Genomic DNA, 16,780 nt, shown 5'->3' on the forward strand with positions numbered 1-16,780 from the left:
ATCTTTTCTTTTTTTTAAATGGAGGCCAAGGCAGTCAGCCTTCCAAACTGATGGCGCAGCTTAGTCGGCAGATGCACGAGATTCTTTAATCTCAGGGTCCGCAGGGCGGAAATATTCCTGCTGCGTCGCAGAATCTCAGCCTGGGGCGGGGGGAGGGGAAGCGGGGGCAGAAGAGGAGGCATGAATGACCTAGTGCGCACGCGCAGCGTCACGTGACCGTCCCCACCATTCCAACATGGCGGCGCCCAGTTCCTCCGTCCGGGCGCTTCACCTCATACAGGTAACGGGGCTCAGGGAATGCAGAGAGGGAGAAACGGCGCTCCGGGTCGCGGTCCCTTCTTGGAGGGAGCGAAAGGCGGGAGCCGAGGGGCAGTTGTCGCGTGTCCTGCCCCTACGGCTGCGTTTTCTGGCACCGGGAGCCGCTGTGGCGAAAGTGCGATTGGCGCTGGGGACGGTGTTCTGGATTCGAATCCCGCCACGCGGCCGCGGTGCTTGCGGGGCGAAAGTGGGCGAGTCGCCGCCTTAGAGTCAGGGTGGGATAGTTGTTGTTTAGTCGTTTAGTGGTGTCCGCCTCTTCGTGACCCCCTGGACCAGAGCACGCCAGGCACTCCTGTCTTCCGCTGCCTCCCGCAGTTTGGTCAAACTCATGCTGGTAGCTTCGAGAACACTGCCCAACCATCTCGTCCTCAGACCAGTGAGGCATCTTGCCTGATTGCTCTTGAGCAACCACCCAATAGCCCTAACAGCAACCCTGTGCGGTAGGTTAGCTGAGAGGCAGGGACCAGCCTAGGGTCACCCGGTAAGCTTCATGGCCAAGTGGGGATTTGAACAATGATCCGCCAGGTCCTAGTCTGACACTCTAACCACTACACCACACTGCACAGTTGCACAGTGAACCTGTCACCTCAGTGTGGATTTAAGCTTTCGTATCAGATCAGCAAATGCAGCCGTCAAAGGTATAGTGTGTCGTCCTTCCACATCATTAGCATTCAGTAGCTGAGGTTCGGCAATGATCAGCCCAGCTTGGAACCACAAACTGAATGATGTATGACAATGAAACTGGGAGACTTGAGCACTCAGACCTTATCATGAGCAAGAGATGGTCGTGAGCTGAGAAGTGATATTGAATATATTATTCAATAGGGGAAACCAGCAATCCAGTCCTGATTCTGCTAATCGCCACAATTTCATTTTTTTTTAAATCCAACACAATAAATCATGAGTGGTTAGAACACCATGGTCTTCTCTTCCTTGACCTCCAGTTCCTGCGTCTTTCCAGATTAAATATGAGCTTTTACAAAGGAGAGAAGTAAGGCATTGTGTCCCCCATAGAGCTGTCTTTAGACTGTTGCTTTTTAACCTGTTCATAAAATGAACTGGAATTAGGGCAGAGCAGTGATGAAACTATTTCCGTTACATAAAGCGAACAAACAATTCAGAAAGGTGACAAACAAAGATTGCAAATGGTTAGCAATGGACTTTGTTGTTGTTTAGTCGTTTAGTCGTGTCCAACTCTTCGTGACCCCCTGGACCAGAGCACGGCAAGCACTCCTGTCTTCCACTGCCTCCTGCAGCTTGGTCAAACTCATGCTGGTAGCTTCGAGAACACTGTCCCACCATCTCGTCCTCTGTTGTCCCCTTCTTCTTGTGCCCTCTATCTTTCTCAACATCAGGGTCTTTTCCAGGGAGTCTTCTCTTCTCATGAGGTGGCCAAAGTCTTGGAGCCTCAGCTTCAGGATCTGTCCTTCCAGTGAGCACTCAGGGCTGGTTTCCTTCAGAGTGGATAGGTTTGATCTTCTTGCAGTCCATGGGACTCTCAGGAGTCTCCTCCAGCACCATAATTCAAAAGCATCAATTCTTCGGCGATCAGCCTTCTTTATGGTCCAGCTCTCACTTCCGTACATCACTATTGGGAAAACCATAGCTTTAACTATACAGACCTTTGTTGGCAAGGTGATGTCTCTGCTTTTTAAGATGCTGTCTAGGTTTGTCATTGCTTTTCTCCCAAGAAGCAGGCGTCTTTTAATTTCGTGACTGCTGTGACCATCTGCAGTGATCATGGAGCCCAAGAAAGTAAAATCTCTCACTGCCTCCATTTCTTCCCCTTCTATTTGCCAGGAGGTGATGGGACCAGTGGCCATGATCTTTGTTTTTTTGATGTTGAGCTTCAGACCATATTTTGCGCTCTCTTTCACCCTCATTAAAAGGTTCTTTAATTCCTCCTCACTTTCTGCCATCAAGGTTGTGTCACGTGGAAAATGAAAAAGAGTGTGTGTACCTCTATCTCTGTGTGTATAATATTTTTATACCACATTTTCCTTCCAGGGAGCTCAAGGTGGCGTACATGGCTCTCCTATTCCTTTTAATACTCACAACAACCCTGTGAGGTAGGCTAGGTAGCTAAGAGATGGTGACTGGCCCAGAGTCATCCAGTGAACTTCATAGCTGAGTGGGGATTCAAACCCTGGTCCCCCAGGTTCCATGCTTGCAAGTAGTAAAGTGGTATACATGGTACAGAGAAAAATAAGATGTTCTCTCTCCCCTCCCCCATAATTACAATGTGTGTTGTTGTTGTTTAGTCGTTTAGTCGTGACCGACTCTTTGTGACCCCATGGACCAGAGCACGCCAGGCACTCCTGTCTTCCACTGCCTCCCAGAGTTTGGTCAAACTCATGCTGGTAGCTTCGAGAACACTGTCCAACCATCTTGTCCTCTGTCGTCCCTTCTCCTTGCTCCCTCCATCTTTCCCAACACCAGGGTCTTTTCCAGGGAGTCTTCTCTTCTCATGAGGTGGCCAAAGTCTTGGAGCCTCGGCTTCAGGATCTGTCCTTCCAGTGAGCACTCAGGGCTGATTTCCTTCAGAATGGAGAGGTTTGATCTTCCTGCAGTCCTGGGACTCTCAAGAGTCTCCTCCAGCACCAGAATTCAAAAGCATCAATTCTTCTGCGATCAGCCTTCTTTATGGTCCAGCTCTCACTTCCATACATCACTACTGGGAAAACCATAGCTTTAACTATACGGACCTTTGTCGGCAAGGTGATGTCTCTGCTTTTTTACTGTGTACATTACTTTTTTAATGTACTGTGTAGAATCACAGAATTGTAGCATTGGAATGGACCCTGAGGGGTCATCTGGCCCAACCCCCTGCAATGCAGGAGGAATATTTTAGCCCAAGGTGAGGCTCAAACCCATGGCCCTGACATTAAGAGCCTCATGCTCTGCTGACAGGATTTTATTATTATTTTGCGTGAGGGGCTTCTGGTCTCCTGTTAGGGCCCCCTCTTCCTCCCTGCCCTCAGCCATGTGTAGTTGGAACGGAGTTTCACAGACATCTATGTTAATAGAAAACTGCTCAAAGGTGGATAACCTCATTTTGTAATCAGGGTCTCAATAATAATAATAATAATAATAATAATAATATTAATAATAATAATAATTTATTTATACCCCGCCCATCTGGCTGGGTTTCCCCAGCCACTCTGGGCGGCTCCCCAGCCACTTTTGTCATCTGAGCAGCCCAGTACCTCCATAATACAACACTGCCAAGGCTTGTGATGCTAACACAGGGGTTTGAGTTCATCCCCAGAGGTGCACTCCAATGTCTCTTGAAACAGACAGATGCTAGCAATTTATTCCTGACAGTTTTTGGTAGATTGGTGGTGGTAGTGGAAGTAAACAGTAACAACAGTTCCTTCTGACTGTTCAAAGTGTCTCCTGTATATAAGGGTGCAGTTGTGCGGGGGTTGGACTTACTAAGCAAATTGCAGGGGTTTGGACTAAATGACCCTCGTGGTCCTTTCCAGTTCTACAATTCTATGATTCTGTGAAAGAACATTAAGAGCATTGCAAGAAAGAGCCCATCGTAAGGGACTTTGCAAAACTAACTTTGGTGCCTGTAAGTCTAAATGCCTAAGCATCCTTTCTCTTCTTTTTGTCCATTCAACAGCTAGTGGCTGCCTGAGTACAGACTGCTAGCATTCCCCTTTTCCTCCAAGTCCTCTATCTCTCAATGGCTCACAAAACACAGGCTACAAGATTGCCACCTGGCCTTTTTAAAAACTGCACAAACAACATCAGCCAATTTTGTGTTTTTATCTTGCATTTTTATCCTCTGAACTGCCTTGAGACCTTTGAATAAAAAATTGGTATACAAATTTAATTAATTAACAACAACAACAACAACAACAACAACAACAACAACAACAACAACATGGTGCTGTTTTTAATTAGTCTCAATGCCAGGGATGACTGGAGAGTATTAGGATGGCTCATTAGTGCCTCTTTTCTATCAGAGAAGTGTCTTTGGAGTGGAGATCAGAAACCCAGCTGCACTCCAGCTACCAAGCTTTTACCTATTGTTTTGTTGCTGGTGGTAGCAGACAGGAAGCTTCAAAATTGGGCATTTCAGGGGCAAGGTGTTGGTGGCATTGGTTCCAAAGCTTTGCAGATACCCTGAGGGGCCTCTTACACCATACTGAAACTTATATAGAAAAATATGACTATTTTGTCCAATATTGGCAAAAACAAGGGGCTTAATTATCCCTAACTGCAATCTTTGGGATTGCAGGTATGAGCGCCAAACAAGGTTTCTGCTCTACGTTGGCTGTGTCCTGAACAGGAACACTCCTCTTTGTGGTTAGAATACGCTGTAATATTTTGCTGTGATTCTTCATTTGTTCCTTGTGATACGAAGCAAGTAGTTTGGTGCCTGTCAATTTGGGAGTGAAGCATCCTCTAAAAGATAAGGTAGCGGTTTCAACACAGTCAAGGGACTCCCCAGGTACCCAGAATTAGTTTGAAAAGAGAAAGAAACCCTAGAAATGGCCTAACAAGGGCTTATGAGTTTCCAGGACCTACAGAACATTGAGGGCAGCTGACCTGTGGCCTGTCGGGTGGGGAAGAGAAAGAATTAGAAAGAATAACTTTTGGTAAGTACAGTGGTACCTCGGGTTAAGTACTTAATTCGTTCTGGAGGTCCGTACTTAACCTGAAACTGTTCTTAACCAGAAGCACCACTTTAGCTAATGGGGCCTCCTGCTGCCACTGCGCCGCCGGAGCACGATTTCTGTTCTCACCCTGAAGCAAAGTTCTTAACCTGAAGCGCTATTTCTGGGTTAGCGGAGTCTGTAACCTGAAGCGTATGTAACCTGAAGCGTATGTAACCCGAGGTACCACTGTATAGTGATTCTGAAGTGAGAATTACAAGTAAAGGGATCTGTGCACCAAGGATTTAAAAAACCTCTCCCTGCATCCTGTTTGTGGTAGTTTTAGCAGTATGTATTCAGCAGTATTCTTATTTGCCAGAAACACCCGCTACATGTGCTATAAAGTACTAAGTTTTACGAATATCAGCCAGTCACGAACATGAGTCATCTGGTACTTCGTAACACATTGGGGGAAGAGTTTGTTTGGTGGGGTGTAGAAAAATAAATAGCAGTATCCTCCCACTCTAAACTCCTGAAACCTCCTACCCCTATGAGTCTTAAATTACAAGGTTCCTTTTTTGCAGCAGTCAATTTCTGAACAAGAGCATCCCTATTAAGGGGCTTGGAGCACATTGGACACACCTGTAGTTGCAGGACCCCAATCCACTGTCTCTCTTAATACTGAGCTTCAGTCATGTTATGCTTGTCATTTTGGAAGCAAAATGGGGCCAGCCAAAAATCAGGTGGTAGTTTCTGCATTTTCAGAAGACAACTCAGTTAAAGCAAAAGTGGCTTCAAAGATCCATGAAATGTTGAATGTGTCAAATAAGGGAGGCAGTTGCTCTGCTTCAGCCCCTGACGGTATCTTAGCAGTAACTATTAGGTTGCCATTATGTTAAAAATGTTCCTCGCAGAACTTATAGGACAAGGTTTCAGCAGTGGAGGAAAGGAGTAGTGTTCAGGTTCGAGATTGGCAGATTCAAACAAAAGCCTTTAGTAGTCTTGCATCCTGTTGTTGTTGTTGTTTAGTCGTGTCCACCTCTTCGTGACCCCCTGGACCAGAGCATGCCAGGCACTCCTGTCTTCCACTGCCTCCCGCAGTTGGGTCAAACTCATGTTTGTAGCTTCGAGAACACTATCCAACCATCTCGTCCTCTGTCGTCCCCTTCTCCTTGTGCCCTCCATCTTTCCCAACATCTGGGTCTTTTCCAGGGAGTCTTCTCTTCTTGTGAGGTGGCCAAAGTCTTGCAGCCTCAGCTTCATGATCTGTCCTTCCAGTGAGCGTCTTGCATCCTAATCCCACATAAATGTGCATAGAAATGAGTCATTTATTTTTATAGGACTTAATTCCATGTAAGTGTGCCTAATCTTTCGCTCCTAGTCCTAAACACTTATTGCTAGTTTTCTCATCTACAAATATCAAGGAAACATCTGGGTTTATAGTGACGCAGTACCAAAGTGTTTGGTATTCCCCACTCTAAATCCCTTTTTCTTAGCATACCAAGTGGCTTGAAAGCAAAATGTCTATCAATGAAAATTAAATTTCTGGTGTTTTCTCACACCCATGTGTAAAGCCAAAAGGGTGTTGAAGTCCTCTGTCTTCCATTGTGAAGCAGCTGCCAGGATCTAAAATAAAAATATATAAAATATTGATAAAGTTTGGTGTCCCGTTGTTTGCATAACTTCCTAGATTTCTCTGGCAAGCAGATGTTTCTGTGCTTGCATGCCTGCTGGAAAATGCTCAAATTTGGGCTTCGTCAAACATGTTGTTGGGGAAGGGAGTTTCAAAGTCACTGAAAATGAAAGCCCTTGCTAGTCAAACCTTGGTGGTACAGAGGCTACCATCAAGCAGTTGGCCTATTTGCTATAATGGTAAGTCCCAAAGTGTTCTAGAAAGTATAGTTTAAAACAATCAGAATTGTTCATGAATGGCAATAGGAACACAGTGTGTCCTGTTCCAGAGAATCACCCTGTTGAAAAGTGGTTGCTGCATTCTGCACTACCTTTAAGTCACTGATTCTGCAGTTTGAAAATGTTTAATAATGGGTACAGAAAAAGTGAATAAAGCTTCTGAGACATTTCTCAGAATAACTTGCCAGGGAGTATATTTCCTCCTTAAAACTTAGTTGGTTTACACTTCCAAACAGTATTTCTAGTTTCAGATATAGATGAAGTTTAAACCATTGTTAAAGATGTGCATGTAGAAGATTTTGCTGTAATTTCCAAATTATTTTAAGTGGTTTGTAGGCATGTGTAAGAAACAGATAGACGTAAGTACAGCGTTTCTGAATTTAACCAAATGTCCATTTACTGTGTAATCCTTCGCGTGTTCACTCTGAAGAAAATCCCATTTAGTTCAGCGCCACTTACTTTGAAGTGCCTTTTAAAATCATTTTATCCACTGCAGGCAGCTGATGGCTTCTGGAAATCTTACATGAAGGGAGTTAAGAAATTGGAGCATCCTCCGCATGCAGATACAGGCTTTATATATTTATACAGGGATAGGATTCTCTAGGCTCTATTAGGAGATTTATGTATTTTTGTGAATTCCCCTTTAGTGTGTTGGAACCCACAAAATGGGTCACACTTCTTAAGCTGGGTCTTATCAATGGTATCACCACTATTTTAATTTGTTTGCTTGTTTAGAAGAGAAGGGCAGAAGAGAAAAGAGGAGAAAAAAAGGAGGAATGTGCAGAGGAGGGGGAGAATATTACCTAAGCATATGGTAAAATTTTGAAATGGTGCCAGGGAAATATTGGAGGTTGCTGATCTAGTATCACTTTTCCTTGTTCTTTGCTCTCAGTCTTCACAATCTGTATAAAGTGTTTTTTACATGGGTTTAAACTACTGCACTGTGATATGTGAATTGCCCTGAGCTTCTGTTGAGGTTGTGTATAAAATAGGGTTTAAAATAAGCAAGAATACAAATGCTTTATAAATGTTACAAATATTAAGGTCGGAGTGAAACAATATAAACTGAAAGCTTTTGCAGATGACTTAGTTTTGACATTACAGGAGCCAGAACCCAGTACAAAAAGAGTTTTAGAACTTATTCATGAGTTTGGTCGGGTTGCAGGATTTAAGTTGAACAAACAAAAGACTAAGGTTTTGGCCAAAAACTTGACATCTACAGAAACAGAGGGGTTTCAGAGAGAAACAGAATTAAATGTGGTTAAAAAGGTGAAATACCTAGGGATCTATTTGTCTTCCAAAAATTTGAACTTATTTAAAGACAATTATGAAAAATGTTGGTCGGAAATTAAGAAGGACTTAGAAATTTGGTCAAGATTAAAACTTTCCTTGTTGGGTCGAATAGCAGCTATAAAAATGAATGTATTGCCGAAAATGTTATTTTTGTTTCAGACCCTACAGATCGTGGACAGAGTGGAATGTTTTGGAAAATGGCAGAAGGATATATCTGGGTTTGTCTGGCAGGGCAAAAAGCCTCGAATAAAGTTTAAAATACTAACTGACTCGAAAGAAAGAGGAGGGTTTGCCCTGCCGGACTTGAGGTTATATTATGAATCTGCAGCCTTCTGCTGGTTGAAAGATTGGTTTTTGTTAGAAAACACTGATGTCCTGGATCTGGAAGGGTTTGATAATGCTTTTGGTTGGCATGCATATCTATGGTACGACAAGGTTAAGGTTCATAAACTGTTCAAAAATCATATTGTCAGAAAATCAATTTTTGCAGTCTGGATGAAATATAAGGACTTATTAGAGAGTAAAACCCCGAGGTGGCTATCACCAGTGGAGGCCAAGGCTCGAAAAAGACCCAATATGGAGGCCTATTGGCCGAAATATTGGGAAATAATTGAAAAAATTGGAGACAACTGGAAACTGCAGAGTCAGGATAAACTAAAAAATAAGGTGCGAGATTGGTTACACTATGCCCAAATTCAAGAGGTTTTTAAATTGGATAAAAAAGTTGGTTTCCAAGTGGAAAAATCAAAATTGGAGACAGAATTGCTAGAACCAAAAACTAAGGTATTATCGAGAATGTATAACTTGCTGCTTAAGTGGAATACACAGGATGAGACAGTTAAATCTGCCATGATAAAATGGGCACAGGATGTCGGACATAACATTATGTTTGAAGACTGGGAAAGGTTATGGAACAACGGGATAAAATTCACGGCATGTAGTGCCCTGAAAGAAAATATTATGAAAATGTTATACCGGTGGTACATGACCCCAGTCAAACTAGCTAAGATATATCACCTATCTGATAACAAATGTTGGAAATGTAAGGAGGCAGAAGGGACATTTTTTCATCTCTGGTGGACCTGCCCAAAAGTGAAGGCCTTCTGGGAAATGATTTACAATGAACTGAAAAAGGTATTTAAGTATACCTTTCCCAAGAAACCAGAGGCCTTCCTGCTGGGCATGGTAGACCAGAAAGTGTCAAAGAAAGATAGAACTTTGTTTATGTATGCTACCACAGCAGCAAGAATACTCATCGCAAAGAATTGGAAGACACAAGATTTACCCACGTTGGAGGAATGGCAGACGCAGTTGATGGACTATATGGAACTAGCTGAAATGACCGGCAGAATCCGAGATTTGGATGAAGAATCAGTCGAGGCGGATTGGAAAAAATTTAAAGACTATTTGCAAAAATACTATAAGCTGTATGAACTTTAAGACAGTGCATGTTTTTGGAAAGGTTACGCTTTAGCAAATATGATTAAGCAAATGGTAAAATTAATGACAAATGAGAAAAGAAGTCAATGTGAATCAAACATTTTATGTTTATTTTAAAAGGTAACAAAGTTAAGATACAATATACTGAATATGGGTACATAATAATGGAAAGTTCCAACAAGGTTTGAAATAAGGTAACAAATTGCTGATATTGCTACTACAAAGAACGCAGATCTGGAAGGTGTGGGGAAGTCCAATGGTTTTCTTTTTTGTTAAAAAAATCAAAAATTGTTTCTTGTATTTGGGTTTTTCTGTATTGTATTGAATTGTCAAAATTATGAAAAGAAACGTAATAAAAATTATTTAAAAAAAAAAAAAAATATAAATGTTACAAATATTATTTCTATTATTATTTCCCTGACTTAATAGTGCTAATGGGTATTTGATGCAGTTAACTGACAAGTTTAAATAGATTTAACAATGCAGTCCTAAAGAAATCTACTCAAAAGTAAGTCCCATTGACTTACCGTGCAATCCTAACCTTCTATGTCAGTCCTATTGAATTCAATGGGTAAGTGGAGTTAAGATTGCAGCCTTATTCTCAGGTATAATATATGCTGAGCTTGTGTGCGTGATTTACTTGAGCTGCAGGCTGCATCCAAACCTAGTTCTACTCAGAGAAGGCCCATTGAAATGCATGGACACAACTAACTTGCATTCGTTCATTTCAGTGGGTCTGCTCTGAGTAGCACTGGCTTACAACCCCTATGTCTGCTAGCACATCCAGACTTCATAGTCTTCAGTTCAAGGTAAGAGTTTGCACACAGGTTTCTCTCTCTTTCTCTCCCCCGCCCCCCAAACACGCTCTTTCCTTCGGTCTCCCGGCAGTTTCTCTTTGTCTGACTGATTTGGAAATTCATAACTAGCAAACCAACTAAAAACATGTGGAACTCTGTGGCTCAAATTATAGCTAAGTAACAATAAGGGGGAAGTCTAAGTATGATCCTTCTCCATTTCCTGAGTTGCTGCCGCCTCATTAATCAGGGCTCAAGTGGTATAAGCGGAGCAGCTTGCTTTGTCGCTGGCGCAGCAGCTTCTTCGTCCCCTTCCCCACCCCCTGTGTGCCTTCGCAGTGGGGAAAACTAGAGAGGGAAACCATCAATCTTTCTTGTCGCACATGTCAGCAGCGATCCGCTCCTCTCTTCCTGCGTTCTTTCTCTCTCTCTCCTGCTCGCTTCCATACATAGGAGCGTGCACACACAAACACACCTGTATTTAAAATTAGCTTTGCAACCTCATCGTTTCCTTACCTGCTCTCTTTAAACAGATGGGTAGATCTGTAAACTGGAATCTTCTACTCCAAAGTGCAAACACATCCAAAGAAAAGGCTTCAGAGCCAGCTAGCACTGACTTAACTTGACACTTAGCAGCAAGTGCGCCATAACTGTATTTCATAACATGATTTCGAAAAGGGGTGGGGAGAAATTGGAACAATTTGTTTAATCTGCACGTTAATGGCCATATTGCTATGGCTGCCTAGTAATACTAAGGTTCTCGAAATCTGTATGTTAGATCTTTTGATTATTCCCAACTAAATTCCACACCATTTTTTAATATTGCTTATAAAGGTGAATAAATAAGAAATGTGCAAAGGCAATAGTGTAGTTGACACCTGTTCCACCCTCCTGTTTCTGTGCTTGTATCTACTGTGATTCAAAAATGTAAGCAGGCAAAGCTTTCTTCGTGTGGAAAAAATAGAGGGGGAACTTCAGGTGCCAAATTTCTGTGTTAGATTGTTAATAGCTCGGAAGCTGAGCCAGTTAAAAAAGCAGAGTTGCAAGCCCAGTACAAGGACTGGGAAACCATCCAGTAAAAACAACCGACGCACCACACCTGAGGACTGTCGTACAATGGAAGTGAAGCTTACTGGTGTCTTCTAGAAATCACTTTTCCTCATTCTACAGAATTACCTTGTGGAGCTCATAACATATACAAGTGGAACCTGCAACAAAATACAGTGATACCTCTGGTTGAGAATTTAATTCGTTCTGGAGGTCAGTTCTTAACCTGAAACTGTTCTTAACCTGAAGTACCACTTTAGCTAATGGGGCCTCCCGCTGCTGCGGTGCCACTGTGGCGCAATTTCTGTTCTCATCCTGAAGCAAAGTTCTTAACCCGAGGTACTATGTCTGGGTTAGCGGAGTCTGTAACCTGAAGCGTCTGTAACCCGAGGGACCACTGTATTGTTGTGCAGAGTGGTCAGGGTTCCAGCCAGCCAGCCAGACCACCGTTAATGATACTCCATTACATTTCTCTTCCATTCGTTCGTTTTCCATTTCCCTTTCCACATCCTCCAGTCAGCCTTCCATTCCTACCAGGCATTCTCAACCCTCCTCAGTAGGCTGTTTTTTGCATCTCTCCCCTCTCTTCTAGGGTTCTTTTATTCTGCATATATGTACCTCTGCAAACCTTTGAGGTTTTCCCAAGCCTGTTGATCTTGTGGGTGGCTGGTGCCATTTTGCCCATATCACGATCTGCACTCAGATAATGAATCTGTTGCTCTTATATAGGATCTTATGCCCCTGTTTCCAGCAAAGGTTGAGGTCTTTTAAGACTAGTCACAAAACCGTACTATGCAGAATTCTGTGATGCTAAGGGATTTTTTCTCTGGACAGAAATGGTAATTCCTGAATGGCTGTAGTCTGAGTTGGCATCTCCTATGGCTTATATTTCTGCCCATTGGGAACTCTTGAGAAACATACTCTTTCTCTCTCTTTTTAATCCTTTACTAACTCCAGATCTTTTGAGCATGTGGCTCTGATGTCCTGACCTCAACATTTCAGTCAAGCACATTCCAGCCCTATGATTTCATGACACCAGACTGAACTCCCTGCTATGTTGCCTTCTGACTCTTGCCGGGTGAATAAACAGTGAGCGAAGCCTGTAGCAGGGCAGTGTGGCTTTTAGCACGATGATTTCAGAATTCTTATTTTTAATGAATATTATTTTAAGTTGAAATGAAACGCTTTGTGCAACTCGTATTTTATTATTAATGAGGTATCAAATCCAGAAAAATATTGTGCAATAATAACTGAAGCATTATAAGCATTTTAAAAACCATCAGCACAAGGAAAAACTTCATTATTGCATCGTTTTGCCAAAACTATCAATAATCTACCACTTATATTCCCCTCATTACACAATTGCAATGGGGCGATTTGTTAATCTGTTTATATTTCTTTCCTGCATGATTCATTTTATCTCCCCCGTGCTATAGCATGTGTCAAACACTTTTAATATTTAAAATGTGCCACCCGTATTTGTAATTTAAAGTTAAGTTTTGAATCCAGTTCCATCAATTTTGTCACTAGCTACTCTGACCATTGGGAGTTAATGTGGTATTGCTCTTTTTGAAATACACAACCTGTTTATTGAATTCCACTACTTGAACCTCTGAGGCTGGAGTTTATGCCCACTCACCTGAAAGTACGCAGAGAAATCTGAGTAGACACGTGTAGGATTGCACTGTTAATCAGACAGTGTGTCATTCAAGCTCTTGGCTCCCGTTTGATGAATGGTTACTCTATAAAAAAACCCCCACTGCTTTATCACTGCCATTTATTTTTCTAAGAGGCTTTCATTATCTGCTGACATAATATTTTGTTAACATTTTGTGGATATAACAAAGTAATTTCTTAGCTTATGCTTTCTTTTATCCTTATAAAGTTTTATCTGCAGTCAGATAACAGTACAGTTGTACTGTGTTGGAGCATATGTAATTTCCTTCATCCGCATCCAATTTGAGCTCAGTATTTTTATAAAGGATATAGCGGGTTTGTGGGAAGATGAGGCACCTTGGATACAGATGTATTGTAAATATCATGCGTGTTCCTACTTGGGCTTATGAGCTTTCTCTGCTACAGCTCTTAATGACTGAATGAGTGAATTGTTTCTCCGATGCAGAGAGTCGGGGCCGAGATAGTGATGGTTATTTGGAGGACGTTATAGCGAAAATAAGATTCTCAGTTAGAATCCCTAATAGTAACTTCACCTCTTCCCAGCTTTAAACATCCGCACATGGAAAATATTTTTAATAAAAATTATTTCCAGTTGATTACAGGGTATTGTTGCTGGAGTGTTTGAAGTGGAATAGACCAGACTCTGGCAAGCTTAGGATGGAAGAAAGCAAATGTTCTAATTTAGCTAAACTGTGCATATGTGATTCTTTCAATCTCTCTTCCCCCTCAACAACAACAAAGAATTAGTTGTTTCCAGGCATTTAATCATTTCAGTTGTTTCTCTATGAACTGTCTCTAAGCAATATATTTTTGTTATTGCTGAAGTATCCATAATGGGTCACGGTATTTGAGGTGTAGTGTTTGATTGTGCACTTAGTGCGATCACTCCTTTTCCGCTTCACATCATACTACACCTTTAATTGTTGTTGTTGTTTTGTTGTTCAGTCGTGTCCGCCTCTTCGTGACCCCCTGGACCAGAGCACGCCGGGCACTCCTGTCTTCCACTGCCTCCCTCATGCTGGTAGCTTCAAGAACACTGTCCAACCATCTCGTCCTCTGTCATCTCCTTCTCCTTGTGCCCTCCATCTTTCCCAACATCAGGGTCTTTTCCAGGGAGTCTTCTCTTCTCATGAGGTGGCCAAAGTATTGGAGCCTCAGCTTCACGATCTGTCCTTCACGATCTACACCTTTAATTAGCAAATTGCAAGTGTTCTGCATGTTAAGGAAACCTTACTGTTTTCTTCAATATAGCAGGTTTCCCTTTATAAAACAAAACAAAAAATAACACCCAGCATTTTTCTGGTAGGAAAGAGGGCATGTGTCTACCACACAAAGCTGCCTTTTACTGAGTCAGGCTATTGATTCATCAAGTTTAGCGATGTCTCTTCTGACTGTTGCTGACTATCCAGGGTCTCTGTCAGAGGGTCTCTCCCTGCCTCTTCTCTCTTTGATTCTGTGACCCTTTTAACTGGAGATATCTGGGACTGAACCCAGCGTCTTCTGAATGCAAAGTGTGTGTGCTTTGCTGCTGAACCACAGCCGCTCCAGCAACTGCCCACTACTCCGCATGGCAGATTACTTCTGAAACTGGGAGGGTTTCAAAAGCTGCTGGTGGTATGGCATAGGATCTGTTGCATTTACAAAGTAAATACGAATTTGATGGTGTGTCCAGAGGCATCTCTTAAGGGTAGGATTATGAGCAGAAGAAAGGGTACCCTCTTTCCGTAGCATCAAGTAAAATACCGTCTTTTTCCGTGTATAAGACTAGGTCCCGTCCCCCCGCAAAAAAAAAAAAATGTCCAAAATTAGGAGGCGTCTTATACACAGATAGTGTCGAGGGTGGATTTTCTTAAATCTGAGTCCCCCAAAATAGGGGGCGTCTTATACATGGGGGGCGTCTTATAGACGAAAAAATACGGTCCTGATATAATTTGTGCTTTTTTTCACTCCTACTCCACAACATTGGCTGCCACATATGGGGAATGCAACACAGCAGGGTGATGATGTTAGACGAATGTGGGGAATTTTTTTTTACTATCCATTACGGAGGAGGTGAATATGACACTGGGTGCAGTTTTGTGTAGCAGCCCTTTTGTTTTTGGAGAAACAGTCTTGGAAGAAGTGTTGCATTTGAACATGAGCTTTGGTTAACAATCGAAAGCGGAAAGTAAAGTTAAATGGGCCACCCAGAAAGTTGCTTTCCTTTTTAGAGATCAGTCTGTCAGAGCCCACTTATGATTGATGATTTAAGCGGATTCTTAAAAAAGACGAATACCAAGTTATATCTCAGGGTTTGGGTTTGCTTTATATATATATATATATATATATATATATATATATATATATATAAAACCCACCTTACTGAATAATGTAACTGTTTGGATAGCCATACTTTAGAGTTTCCTTCTTGAGTCAACAAGAATATTTGTCTCCCGTGGGAATAAGAGAGATGGTGAATATCCAAGAAACATTCTGGCATACAGAGAAAGGAAGGACTAGCAAAAAGAAATTGAATAACCAGAGCTGGAAATAACGATATGGCCATTACAGTTTTTTGAGGACATGACAACATTCTTTCTTGAGCGCCAACTATTTTCTGTGAAGGTTTTAGCCGAACAATCTCTTCAGCTGTTTTTGAAGTGTATAACCTGATACGGTGAATTCTTACTCAGAGGAAATTTCCACTATCTTCAGCAAGGCTTACACACAAGTAACCATGCTTAGATTTGCAGTCTTCGAATAGCAGTACGTAACTGGTATTGTAGCAAACCTCCAGTCTTCCACTGAGAAACAGCAGTGGTTTATATTCTTTATATTTAAGACTTGCAATTTTGTTTCTGTTCCCACCAGTCCAGCAGTTGGTTTAACAAAAACACAAATCTTCACCACGTAAAGCTGACTGGGAGGTTGTTGTTTTTTTAAAAAAAAATGTTTTTTAAAAAAACCATAATGTGCAAGTTATTACAGTGCTGTCATGATGTTTTACAATGTAATAAAATTAATTTAAAAAGATAGGTTGCTGATCAAGGAACTTACAGTCTAAATTTAGAGGGAGGGGTTACGCAGGTAAACAAGATACAGAAATAAGCAAGTATAGAAGCACTTAATAAGGCTTTGTTTCAGTTGGAGATGAGGTTTGTGGGTTCCAGTAAAAGACTATGTGGGGGAACAAGTGCAGGATTAAGAGGTGGCCCATCCACACTATAAATCTGTATCACTTGTAAATCACTTATTTTTATTTTTTGCTTGCACAAACCATTGACATTTTTATTAACCACTTGCACATCACTAAAGGGTAGATTGCCAAGATCCCCAGCAATTTTCAACTGTTTGTCTTATTATTATTATTATTATTGGGGATGCGGGTGGCGCTGTGGGTTAAACCACAGAGCCTAGGACTTGCCAGTCAGAAGGTTGGCAGTTCGAATCCCCATGGCGGGGTGAGCTCCCGTTGCTCAGTCCCTGCTCCTGCCAACCTAGCAGTTCGAAAGCACATCAAAGTGCAAGTAGATAAATAGGTACCACTCCGGTGGGAAGGTAAACGGCGTTTCCGCATGCTTCTCTGGTTGGCCACATGACCCGGAAGCTGTACGCCGGCTCCCTTGGCCAATAAAGCGAGATGAACGCCGCAACCCCAGAGTCAGTCACGACCCCTTTACCTTTACCTATTATTATTATTAATTAAAAATGACT

General features: G+C 42.1%; 1 protein-coding gene across 2 annotated transcripts in view; it reads left to right on the forward strand.

Annotated features, from left to right (window-relative positions):
- The first annotated feature begins 211 nt into the window (after window positions 1–211).
- The window catches only part of WARS2 (tryptophanyl tRNA synthetase 2, mitochondrial), a 32,456-nt gene continuing 15,887 nt past the window's right edge, over window positions 212–16,780 (forward strand). Inside the window, exon 1 of one of the 2 annotated variants that reach the window (XM_083593858.1) lies at window positions 212–280. In XM_083593858.1, coding sequence (XP_083449984.1) covers window positions 236–280 — 45 coding nt within the window. In that variant the 5' untranslated portion in view covers window positions 212–235. Of the gene's footprint in view, window positions 281–10,293; window positions 10,379–16,780 lie in introns of those variants that run through there. The other variant, XM_083593859.1, reaches the window with a different exon arrangement.

This window comes from Podarcis filfolensis (genome assembly GCF_964270895.1).
Source record: "Podarcis filfolensis genome assembly, chromosome: 17".
In the NCBI taxonomy this organism is placed as follows: domain Eukaryota; kingdom Metazoa; phylum Chordata; class Lepidosauria; order Squamata; family Lacertidae; genus Podarcis; species Podarcis filfolensis.